Source organism: Hipposideros armiger, unplaced genomic scaffold (assembly GCF_001890085.2).
Source record: "Hipposideros armiger isolate ML-2016 unplaced genomic scaffold, ASM189008v1 scaffold_283, whole genome shotgun sequence".
NCBI lineage: Eukaryota > Metazoa > Chordata > Mammalia > Chiroptera > Hipposideridae > Hipposideros > Hipposideros armiger.
This window is the reverse complement of record NW_017731633.1, coordinates 684,978-699,629: the sequence shown is the minus strand read 5'-3', so window position 1 is coordinate 699,629 and position 14,652 is coordinate 684,978. Positions and strand designations below refer to the sequence as shown.

The 14,652-nt window shown below is 51.6% G+C and overlaps 1 protein-coding gene across 2 annotated transcripts; it reads left to right on the top strand.

The window, feature by feature from the left end:
• Window positions 1–49: 49 nt before the first annotated feature.
• Window positions 50–13,067, top strand: BCAT2 (branched chain amino acid transaminase 2). Of its 2 annotated transcripts, XM_019658288.1 has the most exons (11): window positions 50–238; window positions 3,883–3,957; window positions 4,287–4,490; window positions 8,789–8,899; window positions 8,988–9,107; window positions 9,281–9,444; window positions 10,909–11,051; window positions 11,203–11,288; window positions 11,488–11,628; window positions 11,700–11,774; window positions 12,652–13,067. In XM_019658288.1, the coding sequence occupies exons 1-11, from the start codon at window positions 215–217 to the stop codon at window positions 12,688–12,690; spliced, it is 1,182 nt and encodes a 393-aa protein (XP_019513833.1). In that variant the 5' UTR covers window positions 50–214; the 3' UTR covers window positions 12,691–13,067. The 2 variants fall into 2 exon arrangements, with proteins under 2 accessions (XP_019513833.1, XP_019513834.1); XM_019658289.1 differs by lacking the exons at window positions 3,883–3,957; window positions 4,287–4,490.
• Window positions 13,068–14,652: the final 1,585 nt, after the last annotated feature.

Genomic DNA, 14,652 nt, shown 5'->3' with positions numbered 1-14,652 from the left:
GGGGCCTAGGAGGAGGGTGTGTTTCAATTTACTCCCCTTGGCCGCGCGCATTCCAGGGCATGCACTTTGCAGCAGGGCCCGTCTCCCCGAGGGCGCCCTGTAACTAGGGAGGCCCGGGGCGCCGGGTGGGGAGGGGGCGTGGACAGGGCGGGGCCGGAAACGTCTTTCTCTCGGGCGGCGGCCCGGGCGGGAACAGTTACCCGCCGCACCGACCATGGCCGCAGCTGCAGTGGGACAGGTGGGTTCGCGGCCCCGCGCCTGGGGGCTGGGGAACGGCGAGGGAAGGCGCACTTCCGGGAGGACCACTCGCTCGCAGCCCGTCCGGCTTGGCGCTGTTCCTCTGGCGCTCGGGTTCCGCTGCGAGGCGCCGAGGAAAGGGGGGGCCCCTTGGAAAGCACAGAGCTTTAGTAGCGGGTGGGAGGGAGGTAATTGGTGGGAAGGAGACCGGGACAGGAGGTCTGAGGAAGGAAACTTGGAGGAAGGGACAGTAATGGGAGGTTCACAGGACTGGGTGAGGGGATTAAGGAAGGAATAGTCAGCTGGTGGGGGCGCGCCGGGATAAGCCCCCAGGACCTCTAGGGAAGGGGGTAGGATGAAGGTGCAGAGTTCATCCTTAGGTCTGGACTGGGAATTGGATTTAAGGCCCTATTTTCTTGGGACTAAAGGTTTAGATAGATGTGGACTGTTGGATCCCCAAAACTCTTGTCTGAAGCTCCGCACCTGGGTTGGAAATTGAGGCAGTTTCTCATCCAAGTGACAGAGATACTCCAGGCAACAGTGAGACAGTCCGTTCTTACTGATATGTTAACCAGCAGACCTTTGGAAAGTCCATGATTTTAGAGAATAAGGTTTCTCAGTGAGGAAGGAAATAGTAACAACTCCAAGAAGGGCGTCATTACAACCCTTGACAGCTACAGCATAACCTTGGAAGAGGTGTTTCCTATTGACTGTGCACCTTATCTCTTGTCCCAGCTTGTTGAATAGCAGGGCAGATTTTTAGTTTTTTGGAGTCTCAGTGACTGATGGAAACAGGCCTGGGCTGTGAGTGGGGCAATCTGGACTTTGATGGTCACACTCCTGGGGATTGTGGTGGGACAGTCGTGAGCAGTAACAGGGACAGTCTGGGTTTGGGATGTGGAGAGTCTTGGACAGTGAAAGGACAGTTTTAGTTTGTGATGGGAGAGTCCTGGCCTATAATGGGACAATTCTACATGTGAAGGAATAAGTCCTGGGCTGTGAGAAGGACAGTTAGGGACTTTAACTGGGACAGTTTTGGGCTGTGATAGGGACCATCCCAGGCTGAGACAAGGACAGCACTGCATTATGATGGGGACTCTTCCTGGGCTGTGATGTGGGGGCAGTTCTGAAGTGTGAAGGATAGTCCTAAACTATGACAGAGACAATCCTGGGCTTTGCTGGTGACACTCCTGGACCATGTTGAGAGGACAGTCCTGAGCTGTAATGAGACACAGTGGAGGCTCCATAATATTACAGAGCCCTGCCCTGTGCACCCACACAACCTTCCTCATGTCTTTTTTTTTTCTTTTCTTTTTTTTTTTTATTGTTAGTTTCAGGTGTACAGAACAATACAATAGTTAACCTTTTCACCCTCACCAGGTAACAACCCCCCTCCCCCCGTCTATTGCCCTCCCACCCCCGATATCATGCTTATCTATTACAATTCCATTGAATCCGTTCCCGCTCGCTACTCCATGTCCCGAGGTTATATATGTATATATAATTATAGTTGACATACAGTATTATTCAACATCCGTTTCAGAAATACAATGCGGTGGTCAGGCCTCTACATCGACTATGAAGTGGACTCCCCAAAAGGACATGGGTCCATCTGGCCCCCTAAGAAATACTTACAACATTATAGATTATATTCCTCGGACTGTCTTTTTCTATCCCTGAGGCCATATTACAATTACTAATTTGTATACCTTCCTCATGTCTTAATTCAGCCCCAATCCTTTACTCTCTGTTCCCAAAGCTCATTTACCATCTAAGAATTTCCTTTGGACCCAATTCCTATGGTGTGACACCTTCCCTCAGCTCAGGTGAGACCCCTGCCCCTAGAGAAATGTCCTTCCAGTATGACAAGAGACTCTATGGCCAGGGCAGATCTCCTGGACACTGTGCCCGGCACCTTCCTTGCCTTGTGGGTTTGTTTTTCTGCCTCTTTCTCCTGGATATCCTGTCTCTAAGCTTCACTGAAACAGTTTCACTCCATGTCTTGGCATCAGTCTGTCTCTTGCAGTCCTTCCTTATTTCTCTGGTTCTCCAGTACACTGTGTGCTCTGTTGCCTGAAGTTTGGTCTTCATCTATTACATTTCCGTTTTCCTTCTCTCTCACACACACTCTCTCTCTCTCTCTCTCTCTCTCTCTCTCTCTCTCTCCTCTTTATTCCACCCTCGGTATTTTTTTTTATTTCTCCAGGCTTTACTTTCCATGGGTTTCTTTCTCTCTTGTCTCAGTCTCTCTTTATCCTTATGATCATATCTATTTTGGCATCTCTTTGTCTTGTTTACTATTCTTTAAAGTTTGTGTTTTCTATTTCTGTGTCTATCTTTTTCTCATTCTTGCTCTTCCCTCTCTTGCTCTCTTTTATTTTTTTCCATTCTGGCTCCCTCTGAGGGCTGCTCTCTTGCCCAGATACTGGCTGTCTCCGCCCTGTGTGTCCATACTCTCCATACTGTGGGTGTCCTGTTCCCTCCTGGACAGAAGCATGGCTGCAGGCTTGTGCAGGCTACACATCGCCACCTAGTGGCCATGTGTTGGAACCACACTGTAATCATATCAGAAATCCTTTGGGCCCCACACTATCCAGGGCTATGCCTCAGACTTCATCGGCCAGACTTTAAGACATTGCAGCCCACAACCCCCCTCTCCCCATGACTCACCTACTGACTAGTGACAGCTGCCATTCACATCCATTCTTACTGATTAGTGTCAGCTCACTCAGCTCACAGGGCAGGAGCAGGCTAGGCTGTTCTGTTTCCCCGAGCCTCATGACCCACCTGCCTTCCTGCCAGGCTGAGGAAAGAAGCATTGTGAGGTCCAAGAACAATGGGGAGAGCCCACCCTGTTGGACACAGCTAGACCTGCTCTCCCCTGCTGGCTTTGGGCAGGGCCACAAGGGAAGTGTTCATCTGGACAATGTCCATTGATGACTGGTGTCCAAGAGGTGGGGCTAGGGGCTTCAGGTAATCTGAGTTCAGTAGATCCAATACCTTGAAAGAATATGAACTTGGACTCCTAGGGTCTGAGGGAGGAAAGACTGGAGGCCTTGACTTCTGGGTCTTAAGGAGGAGGGGGCTAGAGGTCTGGACTCTTGGGTCTGAGGGAGGAGAGGGTGGGGACCTAGACTCCTGGGTCTGAGGGAGGAGGGGGATGGGGGCCTAGATCCTGGGTCCTGGGGGATCGTGACCTATAGGTCCCCCAATTTTCTAGCTCTTATCAGGATTTGGGTCCCTCAGGGAGGCCTTCACTTACCTGCGTACCTTCCCTCGTCGTCTTCTGTCTGAGCTGGTCTCAGGACTGGGGCCAAAGTTCCCTTCCGTGGGAGGTGCCTGTGTTTGACTTTGCCCCAGCATGGAGGAGGGGATGGGCGCTGATTCAGCTCTTTCTAGGGATGGCCCATATAGGAGCAGGGAGGCGACTTGCCTTCCTTCAGGATCCCCTCCTGCTGCATGCTGATCAGAACAGGGGAAGGGACTTAGTCAGACCACATGCCCTGTCTATAATGCCTTGAGCCTGGGGCAGAGTAGGCCAGAGGGACCTCCCAAGTGCAGCAGGTGGCAAAGGAGGTGCCAGGGCCTTCTGCTCTCTTTCTCTCCTGGCTTCACCACCTTTCTTACTTCTGTCCCCACCCCCAGATTTGGGCCCGAAAACTTCTCCCTGTCCCTTGGCTCCTGTGTGGTCCCAGAAGATATGCCTCGTCCAACTTCAAGGTGAAAGCAGGAGACTATACTTTTGGATCTCAAGGAAGAGGGGCTGGGGGCCTGAACTGCTGGGACTGAGGAAGTTGGGAGCTGGGGGCTGGATTTGGGCATTTCCAAAAGGTCCAGGGTTCAGAGGTGAAGGTGGGTAGCAATGGGATAGCCTAATCGCCTGCCATCAGGCTGTGGGAAAGAGTTGAAGCTGCATGTCCCAAAAGCCTCTGGGGGCACAGGTCCCTCCTCTCCGGGTCTTAGCCCCAGGGATGCATGGGAGTTGTAGTTTTTCAGTTTGGAGGTTGTGGCCAGATTCCAGGACACTGGGATCCCCTGTCTTTTCTCAGGCTGCAGACCTGCAGCTGGAAATGACACAGGAGCCTCGTAAGAAGCCTGACCCCAGCGAGCCCCTGGTGTTTGGGAAGACATTCACTGACCACATGCTGATGGTGGAATGGAATGAGAAGAAGGGCTGGGGCCAGCCCCGAATCCAGCCCTTTCAGAACCTCACGCTGCATCCGGCCTGCTCCGCTCTCCACTACTCACTGCAGGTGGCATGGCAGCCGACCTCTGTCCCCGTCTTTCTCTATATCGCTTCCCTTTTGCTCTATCTCTCTTGCCTGGTCCACCTCCCTGGGTCTGCTTTTTGTGTGTTTCTTTTTTCTGTGTACTCATCATCCATTTTCTGAGGCAGCCAGTACAGAGACATAGTACAAAGAAGAACCTAGCATATTTGGTGGGAATTGTGGGATTGGAGTGTGTCAAAGGAGGCCGGGGATGTCATCAGAGCCACAGAGGAACTGAGGGACCTTGTCAAGGGCGGTGGGAGCCATCGAGGCTCTGAGCAGGTGCAAAGCAGGGCTAGCTCTGGTACAGTGAGACCCCTCTCAGGACATGGAAGATGAGCTGGAGGTGGGGAGACTGGAGGCCAGGAGGCCAGGCTGGGACAAAGGTCCAGACAGGAGAGAACAGTAGATGTGGAGGCCTGAGCTGGGGCCAGAGCTGGGGATAGGACAGGAGGGGACAGGGCAAAGAGATTCGGGGACAGGAGAGATTGGCAGGCTGGGCTGGAGAATTGAAGGGAGGGCCCAGGATGGTGCCCAGAGGTTTGCCCAAGTGACCAGGTAGACCATGAGATTGTCCCCATGTGGGGACTCAGGAGGTGGATTGGCTTTGCGGGGCTTGGTGAGGGGCCTGTAAGGAGAGATACCCTTTTTTTTTTTTAAAGATTTTATCGGGGAATTGGGGGAGGGGAACAGTGTTGGGGAATTGCGGAAGGGGACCAGCCAAATTGTTGTTCTTCAATCTTCGTTGTGGAGGGCGCCAGTCGCCATCTGGCTGCCCATTGGCAGCTTGTGGCCTCTAAGCTCAAGGTGCTGTGTTCAATCTTAATTGCAGGTGGGTGTAGCCACCATCCCATGCGGGAGTCAAACCAGCAGCCTTGATGTTAAGAGCGCACACTCTATCCGCTGAGCCATCCAGGCAGCAGCTCAGCTCAAGGTGCCGAGTTCAGTCTTAGTTGCGGGTGCATGTAGCCCACCATCAAACAGGCAACCTTGTTGTTACACCAGCTGAGCCATCCTGCCAACAGGCAGCTCAGCGACAGCTCAGCTCGGGCGCAACGTCACTGGCCTATGTGGGAATCAAACCGGCGGCGGCCCTGTTGCTCAGAGCTTGCGCTCTTAAGCTAACTCTTAATCAACTGAGCCACTTGGCCGGCCCCCCAGGCGGTATTTTGTTTATGACTTAAAGCTATGGCTGAAAGCAAAGTTTTCCTGAGTTGCTGGTTTGTAGTTTGAATAATTTTTGTCCCTTAGCATATGGTTCTGTGACATTTGGCATGTTTTTCTTTTTCTTTTCAGAATTTTAAGGGTTTTCTTTTCCCCACCTACTCTGGACATTTGACTAGGAGCAATCAATTCTGTGCAGGAGAAACACATCTTTGGTAGCATTTAGATAATAAGGATGGATAGTCAGAGTTGTGTCCCCAGGAAGTGGTTTTTGGAAACCACTATTATTTACCCCTCTGTCCTCCAGCTGTGGACCCAGTACTTTTCCTTTAGTGCAGATGAAGGGGTTTAGAGGCCCTGGCATACAAAACGTATGCTTTTGCCATCCTTCTCATTTAGGGCACATTTGGAACTGAGGCCAGCTGAGAATGAAAATCGCGTTCTCATGTCATCCACACTCTGGAGCATGTGTGGAATAAGCGGACCACATGTATTGTTATTTTTTTATTATCGTGGTAATAATACACATACATGATAATACACCTAACATAACACTGCAGCCAGTTGAGAAATAGCTACATGTAAGTGGGCCTCGTTGTTCAAGGGTCAACTGTATACCGTTTTAACCATTTTAAAGTCTGTAATTCAGTGGCATTTAACACACTCACAATGTTATACAACCATCACCTCTATCTAATTCCAGAACTTTTTTATCACCCCAAACCGAACCCCAATACCTATTAAGGAGTCATTCCCCATTCCCATAGCCCCAGCTCCTGACAACCATTAATCTGTCTTTTGTCCTTAACTCCCAGGATTTTAACATTTTTAATAAAAAAAATTATCAATTACAGTTGGCATACAATATTACGAGTGTATTAGTTTCAGGTGTACAACATAGTTATTTTTATTTGGAGTGTTTTTAAAATTAATACCTTTTTGAAAAATGGGTCATATATTCATAGTTCAAAATTCTAACTGTGAAAAAGGGAACATACGTCCACAGTTCCCCAGCCTCCTAGCTGCCCACCCCCAGAGGCAGCCCCCATTACCAGTTCCCATGCCCTTCCAGAGAGTTCTGCTTTCTGGATATTAACACTGATATGTGTAACTGTTTCACCCCATTCTTTTTTTTTTTTAAGATATTATTGGGGAATTGGGGGAGGGGAACAGCACTGGGGGATCAGGGAAGGGGCACAGACAAGTTGCTGTTCTTTTGTTTTTCAGTCTAGTTGTGGAGGACGCTGCTTCACTGGCCCATGTTGATATTATCTTTGCGCTCTTCCCGGGTGAGGCAGATTGGTCGCTGGCCTCTGGACGGCCTCGCACAGCGGCTCTTGGCAGCTCACGCCGGCTGCCGGCCGCTTACACCGACTGCCAGCCACTCACGGTACCTTATGGCAGCCCACTGCAGCTTCACTGCAGCCCACTCCGTTGCCTGCAACCCAAGACAGCCCAGCTCCAGGTCGAGCTGTTGTTCACCATCTTAGATGTAGAGGGCAGTGTCACTGGCCCTCATGTGGGATCTGAACCAGGGCCCTGCTGCTCAGAGCTGGCGTCCCAAGCCAGCTCTTAACCAACACGCCACTCGGCCGGCCCTCACCCCATTCTTTACACACAAGAGGTAGCAGACTGTACACTCACTGTTTGGCATCTTGCTTTCTTCTTTTGATGCATGTTGGAGGTTGAGTAGCCCCTGCGGAGCGTTTTCCTTCTTTTTGCTATGCATAGTAATCCATCCTATTAATGCCTCATGTAGTCTGTCCCCTATTGTTAGACACTTAGATTGTTAGACACTTGTGCTATTATAAACAATGTTTCAATAAACAATCTAGTAAATTCACAGCACTTCCTTTAAGTGCAAATGTATCTCTCCAGTTTCTAGAACTGTTGGGTCAAAGGGTATGTGTGCTTGTCATTGTGATAAATATTGCCACATCCACCTGTATGGAAGTTGCATCAATTTCCATACCCACAAGCAGCACCCATGTCCCCCATACCCTGGATGACCCTTGTTAAAGGCTTAGATCTCCAATCTCCTAAGTGGTTTTGAAGGTATCTCAAAGTAATTTTAATTTTCACGTTCCCCCTAATTATGAAGTTGGCCATCTTTTTTTTTTTTTTATAAAGATTTTTATTGGGGAATTGGGGGGATGGGAACAGTGCTGGGGAATTGGGGAAAGGGGAACAGACAAGTTGCTGTCGTTTTGTTCTTCAGTCTAGTTGTGGAGGACGTTGCTTCACTGGCCCAAGTTGGCACCATCATTGCGCTCTTCTCTGGCGAGGCAGATCAGTCGCCGGCTTCTGGACGGCCGCTCACTGCGGCTGCTGGCCGCTCACGCTGGCTGCTGGCTACACACAGTACCCCGTGGCAACCTACTGCCACAGTGGCTGCAGCCTACGCGGTCGCCGGCGACTCATGGCAGCCCAGCTCCAGGTCTAGCTGTTGTTCACCACCTTAGCTGTAGAGGGCGCAGCGTCACTGGCCCTAATGTTGGATGGAAATGAGGCCCTGCTGCTCAGAGCTGGCGTCCCAAGCCAACTCTTACCCAACGCTCCACTCCGCTGGCCCGAAAAAAACTGTTTTTATTGTGGGAAACTTAAAACTTAAAAGAGTGATTAGGCCTCCCCTCCACCCCTATCACCCTGCTTCACCAGTTAGCGCTGTTGGTCATCATCTCATTTCACCTGGACTTCCCCTTCTTTCCCTCTTTCTGTAGGATTTTGAAGCAAATCCTGGACATTGTATTATTTTATCCATAGGTATTTCAGTGTTTTTGTAAAACCACAAGGACTCTTTAAAAACATAACTTCCACACCATCGATCCCGAGAAATAGTACCAGTAACATGGCTTAAACATTGCATTCTCTCTACACCTGTGTCCCTGGGTCTCTGTCCTTTGCTTTCTCGAGTGTCTCCCTCTCTTGTCTCCCTGTATCTGTGTCTCTATTCTCTCTCTTCCTCTATGCTCAGCGGGTTCATCTTTCCCCAGCTGTCTGTCTCCGCTTCTTTCTGCATCTCTATGCTTGTTGTATCAGTCTGTCTTGGTGTCTCTTACTGTCTCTTCCTGACTGCCTTGAGGTGGTCTCTGAGCCGCTTGCCCACCTGTTCCCCGCAGCTCTTTGAGGGTATGAAGGCGTTCAAAGGCAGCGACCGGCGGGTGCGCCTCTTCCGACCCTGGCTCAACATGGACCGGATGCTGCGCTCAGCCCTGCGCCTCTGCCTGCCGGTGAGGGGCCCTGGCCACTTGGGCGGAGGAGGGCACAGGGTGCAGCGAGGGCCACGAGGGAACCCTGACTTGTCGGAATCCTGTACAGAGTTTCGACAAGGTGGAGTTGCTCGAGTGCATCCGCCGGCTCGTGGAAGTGGACAAGGACTGGGTTCCCGACAGCATCGGTGCGAGCCTCTATGTGCGGCCTACGTTCCTCGGGAACGAGGTGGGAGCGACTCGCAGGGCTGGGGATGGGGTGGGGCTAGGGAACCAGGCTGGGGACAGCAGGGGGTGGGGGGTGTCCTAAAGGGAAGGGCTGGGGACCCGGACTCCCAGGTCAGGGGAGGGGCTGTGGGTCTGGCCTCCTGGGTCTCTGACGCCCCCTCCTGCCCGTCTCAGCCCTCGCTAGGTGTCAGCCGTTCCACACAAGCCCTCCTGTTCGTCATTCTCTGTCCGGTGGACTCATACTTCCCTGGAGACGCCATGAACCCTGTCTCCCTCCTGGCTGACCCGACATTCATCCGGGCCTGGGTGGGTGGGGTCGGCGACTGCAAGCTGGGTGGGTAAGTAGTCCTGCCCCCACCCCGCACGTCTGGTACACTGGATGTCAGAGACACAGGGCTAGTGCCCGCGCTTTGGGCGGTGTCTTTGGATGTCCATTATCCTCCCCGTCCTGTTTCACATGGATGGGGACAGCTCTGCTCGCAAATTGGCACCATGGTGTGTGTGTGTGTGTGTGTGTGTGTGTGTGTGTGTGTGTGTGTGTGGCGTGGAGGACGGGGTGTGTGTGGGCGCAAAGTACTATGCATAAACCAGCTCAGAGACAGAAAGGGGTTGGGTGGAGATCGGTGGGGAAACCGGGATTGGCCCCCAGGAAGCCTGTAGAAATGGATTTTATAATTAGTTCATTGCTCTCACCTCCAGATAGCCTCCCCTGAACACCCAAGCTCACCCCCTGCCCTTCCCCACCTCACTCCCATAGTCCCTTGGGACTCCAGCACCCATCACTCTGTGTGTGAACTTTCTGTGTAAGTTTGTCTCATCAGGGGCCTTGGTTTAGGATAGTGGGGCGGATCTCCAGGTTGATGATCAAGGCAGAGCAGGGGTAAGGGCGTGTTGGGGTAGCAGTGTGGTTGCAATTGGGAGTTCTTTCAGGTCCTTTCAGAGACATCTTGTGAGCTCTCCTGAGGGCCAGGTCCTGTGTTAAGTGAAGCTGGGGACACAGATGAGTCAGATCCTGGCCATGCCTTCCAGGGGCTCCCATCATCAGCCTGGGAGCCCCAATGTCCAGGGCAGCACGTGCTCTGATGGAGGTGACTGGGGCATTTTCAAAGTCTTCACCGAGAAGGTGGTGACACCTCAACTGAGTCTGACGGGTAGGAAGGAGACAGTTTCCTAGGTACAGAAGATGGTAAATAATTTCTAATCCTGGGGACCACATGTGTGGGGGCAGGAACGAGGAGCAGAGTCACAGAAGTTGTCAGGGAAGGAAAAGAAGCCTCGTACAGAACAGGCGAGGCCCTGAACACCAGACTGAGGGGCCAAGATCTTGTCTCAGAGGTGATGGGGAGCTATGGGAGGCTTGTGAGCAGGTGAGGGGTGAGGTCAGCTTTGGGTGAGAGACAGTATTATAACAAGGTGACATGGGAAATCATCAAGGTAGCCCGATTTATTGGGGGAGCCCAGAGAAGGCCTGGAGGTTCAGAAAAGCCTCCGAGAGTAGGCAACATCACTGGTGGTTTTGAAAGAGAGTTGGATGAGGAAGGTGATCCCGGCAAAGGAAACAGTGATGCATCTGTGATCTGGAGAGTGGGAAGAGGCAGGCAAGGGGGGCGGACCACTTAGATCCTTGACCCCAACCTACTGGCCTGGGATTCTGTCCTGGGGGCACTGGGGAACCATGGTGGGGTGGGGGGGGGCTGTGAATTGGGGAGGAGTGGGATCAGCCCTGGTATGGAATTCATCCAGGGCTATGTTGGAGAACAATGGGGTTCCCTTCCCTGGTTGACCATGTTGTTCTCTACCAGGAATTATGGACCCACAGTGTTTGTGCAGCAGGAGGCGAAAAAGAAGGGCTGTGAACAGGTCCTTTGGCTATATGGGTCTGACCACCAGCTTACCGAGGTGGGCACCATGAACATCTTCATCTACTGGACCTACGAGGATGGGGGTGAGCCCACCCGTGACCCAACCCAAGCCCTGGTGGAAGTGATGGTGCCATAATTCCTAGCAGATTGCAGGTCTCAGGGATGGGGGTGGGGTGGCTTCTAAGAGGATGGGAGGGTATGAGGTAACACCTCCATCCCTTACACCTGACTCAGTGCTGGAACTTGTGACTCCCCCGCTGGACGGTGTCATCCTGCCTGGAGTTGTCAGACAGAGTCTGCTGGACCTGGCTCAGACCTGGGTAAGGGCGTGGGGTCTTGCGGTGGCGGGAGAGATGGGGTACTGCTGTATTGGGGGGGCCAGTGCAGCAGGAGGCTGTGGCGGGGGCTGGGGCACACTGGTATGTCTCTGGGTGTGTTTCCCCCTTGGGATCTCCGTCTTTTCACCATCCTTAGGGCGGGAGAGGCCCTCTGGGCTGATATCTGTTTCTTGCCCTGCAGGGTGAGTTCCGGGTAGTAGAACGCAAGATCACCATGAAGGAGGTTATGCGAGCACTGGAGGAGGGACGGATTCGGGAAGTCTTTGGCTCAGGCACCGCTTGCCAGGTCTGCCCTGTGCACCGAATCTTGTACCAAGGCAAGGTGAGGTGGGTCTGCCACTGGGGATGGGAGAGATGATGGGAGCACGGTTCTCATGGCACTTTCTTCCCCAGCAACTCCACATTCCCACCATGGAAAATGGGCCTGAGCTTACCCTCCGCTTCCAGAAGGAGCTGAAGGCAATCCAGGTGAGGTGCACTCACTGGGAGATGGGCTGGATGCTTGTTCCCCAGAGAAGTTCATGTCCCATGAACCTCGGGACTGACAGCGGATCTCCCCTTCAGTAGTCCCAGGACGTGGTAATGGCCCCTCCCATTGGCACCTGGGCCCCAGGTCTGAGTTGGCTTTCCTCTGGGGCCTGGAACACCTCTTGGGGCCCAATGACCCTTTCCCACCAGCCTCTGAAGCTCTGGCTTGAGAAATCCCCTTCCCTGAACCTCTGCACGCCCTGAGTGTCCTTCCATTAGGAGAAGTCCCCTTCCCATGAGCCTCTAGGACTTTCAGCCAGCTTTCTGGCCACAAAAGTCTGCTCCCCATGGATTCCCCGGGAACCGTGGGCTATCCTTTTGGCCTGAAAAATCTCTCCTACAAGCCTCTGGATCGTGGCCCCCTCTGTGGCCTAGGACTGTTTCCTCTCATAAGCCTCTGGAGGTATTTCCATTTGTCTGAGCTGAGATCCTTTTCCTGAGAACCTCTGGGCTCCAGTCCTGGCACTCATCTAGAGCTTCCTTTCCTGTGAGCTTCTGTAAACTCCTGTTCATCAGGACCTAGAACTATACTACTCTGGACTATCTGGGCTTTCTCAGCTGAAAGCAACTTTTTCCAAGAGCCCTCAGGGCCTTACAATAACTCCTCTTTGCTGAACTACATCTCCCTTAAGCCTCTGCGCCATCTTTGCAACAATTCCTACTCCCTATGATTGTTGGCAGCCTTCGGGGAAGTGGACTACAATTCCTATGAGGACCTGGGGCGCAACTCCGCAAGCGCTCATTCTGGGACGCCCCAGTGCCTTCTGGGAGTTGCAGTGTGACTTAACTCGCATGCTCTGCCTCTGTTGTCCCGCAGTATGGAACAAAAGCCCACGAGTGGATGCTCCCGGTGTGACGCTGTGGGCTGTACTTGACCACCCCTCGGATCCACCGACCTGTAGCATCTAGTCCCCGCTGGACCCTCCCTTCTCTACCAGTGACTCACCTGAAGTGCAATATGACATAAAAAGCCGGGGGCCGGGACGCCTGGGTCTCTGGCGCCCCCACGTGGTTGCTACACTCCCAAAGCCATAAGGGCCAGACCCAGCTTGTCTTGGCTCATCGCTCCGCCTCTCAGGCCTGGGGAGATTTGGGCTCCCCGCTGCTCTGTCTTGTGAGGTCAAAGATACGCTTTGGTCCTGATTCTGCACCTCTCCGTTCTCAGGCCTGAACTCCCAAGTGCTGTCGATTTTTTTTTCTCGCTGAAATTTTGAAATAAAATGCCAAATAAGACATTAGCTGTCATCTCCAATGATGTAACTCAGGGACTCCAGGGTTTTAATCAAGAGTCCCCAGCCCTTAGCCTGTTTCATTGTCACTGACCCAGCAATCCGAGCCCCCAATGTCCTGATGGTTTCTCTGGCATGAAAGATTTTTCTGCTTCATCACAAACTGAGCTTAGTATCTTCCCCCACTAACCTGCGCCTCCCCCACTTCCCCATTTTGGGGACAGCCCCACCGTACATGCAGTCACTAGGCCACACGTACGGTGAAGAAGATAATTTTGGGGTGCGCACATTCACATTTTAGGAAACCTGCTTACATTGACTAGAGATCAACTTTTTTTTTTTTTTTTAAGCATTAATAGCTATATGACCTTGGGAAAGTGAATTCACCTGTGAGCCTCAGTTTTATTTTTAAAATGAGGATAATAGTACCCACCCGTTAAAGCCATGCTGAGGATTAAATGAGTTGTTACATGTAAAGTACTTAGAATGGGCTGACATGTAGAAAACGCTATAAAATTGCTCTTACTATATTTGATAACGGAATTTGTCTTGTGATTTTCTAGCTTTATTCAAAAAGTCCAGTTCTGTGGGAAAATGAATATCTGTAAAAATTGAATGTATTTTATTATACAATACTTAGGGGACTTACTGGCTTCAGAAAAAAAATTTTTTTTCAAAATATTTTGTCATCTATGCTTAAGGATATTCTTCATTTGAAAATAATAAATATAAACTAAGTAGAAAGAAACAAAATGTGAATTTATATTTAATTTAGTAATCAGAATTCTGAAAATTTCACAAAAATATCCTTGAATTTATATAATAAAACCACTTTGTAAATTTGATTTTCTGGATCTGTAAATGAATTAATGTTCTACAATTATGCGTTTGGATATGAACTTTTTTTTTTTTTTTTTAGATTTTTTTATTGGGGAATTGGGGGATGGGAACAGCGCTGGGGAATCCGGGAAAGGGGAACAGACAAGTTGCTGTTGGTTTTGTTCTTCAGTCTAGTTGTGGAGGACGTTGCTTCACTGGCCCAAGCTGGCACCATCACTGCGCTCCTCCCAGGCGAGGCAGATCAGTCGCTGGCCTCTGGACAGCCGCTCACGCTGGCTGCCGGCCACACATGGTAGTCCATGGCAGCCCACTGCAGCAGGGGACTGCATCCTACGCTGTCGCCGGCGACCCATGGCAGCCCAGCTCCAGGTCGAGCTGTTGTTCAGCATCTTAGTCGTAGAGGACAGTGTCACTGGCCCTCATATGTGGGATCCAAACCGGGGCCCTCTGGCATCCCAAGCCAGCTCTTAACCAACGTGCCACTCGGCCGGCCCTGAATTTTTTTTTAAAGATTTTATTGGGAAATTAGAGGAGGGGAACAGCGTTGGGGAATTGGGGAGGGGGAACAGACAAGTTGCTGTTCTTTTGTTCTTCAGTCTAGTTGTGGAGGATGTCGCTTCACTGGCCCATGTTGGTATTATCATTGTGCTCTTCCTGGGTGAGGCAGATTGCTCACTGATCTCTGGACGGAAGCTCATAGCAGCTCACGGTAGCTCTCGCCGGCTGCCAGCCACTCACACTGGCTGCCA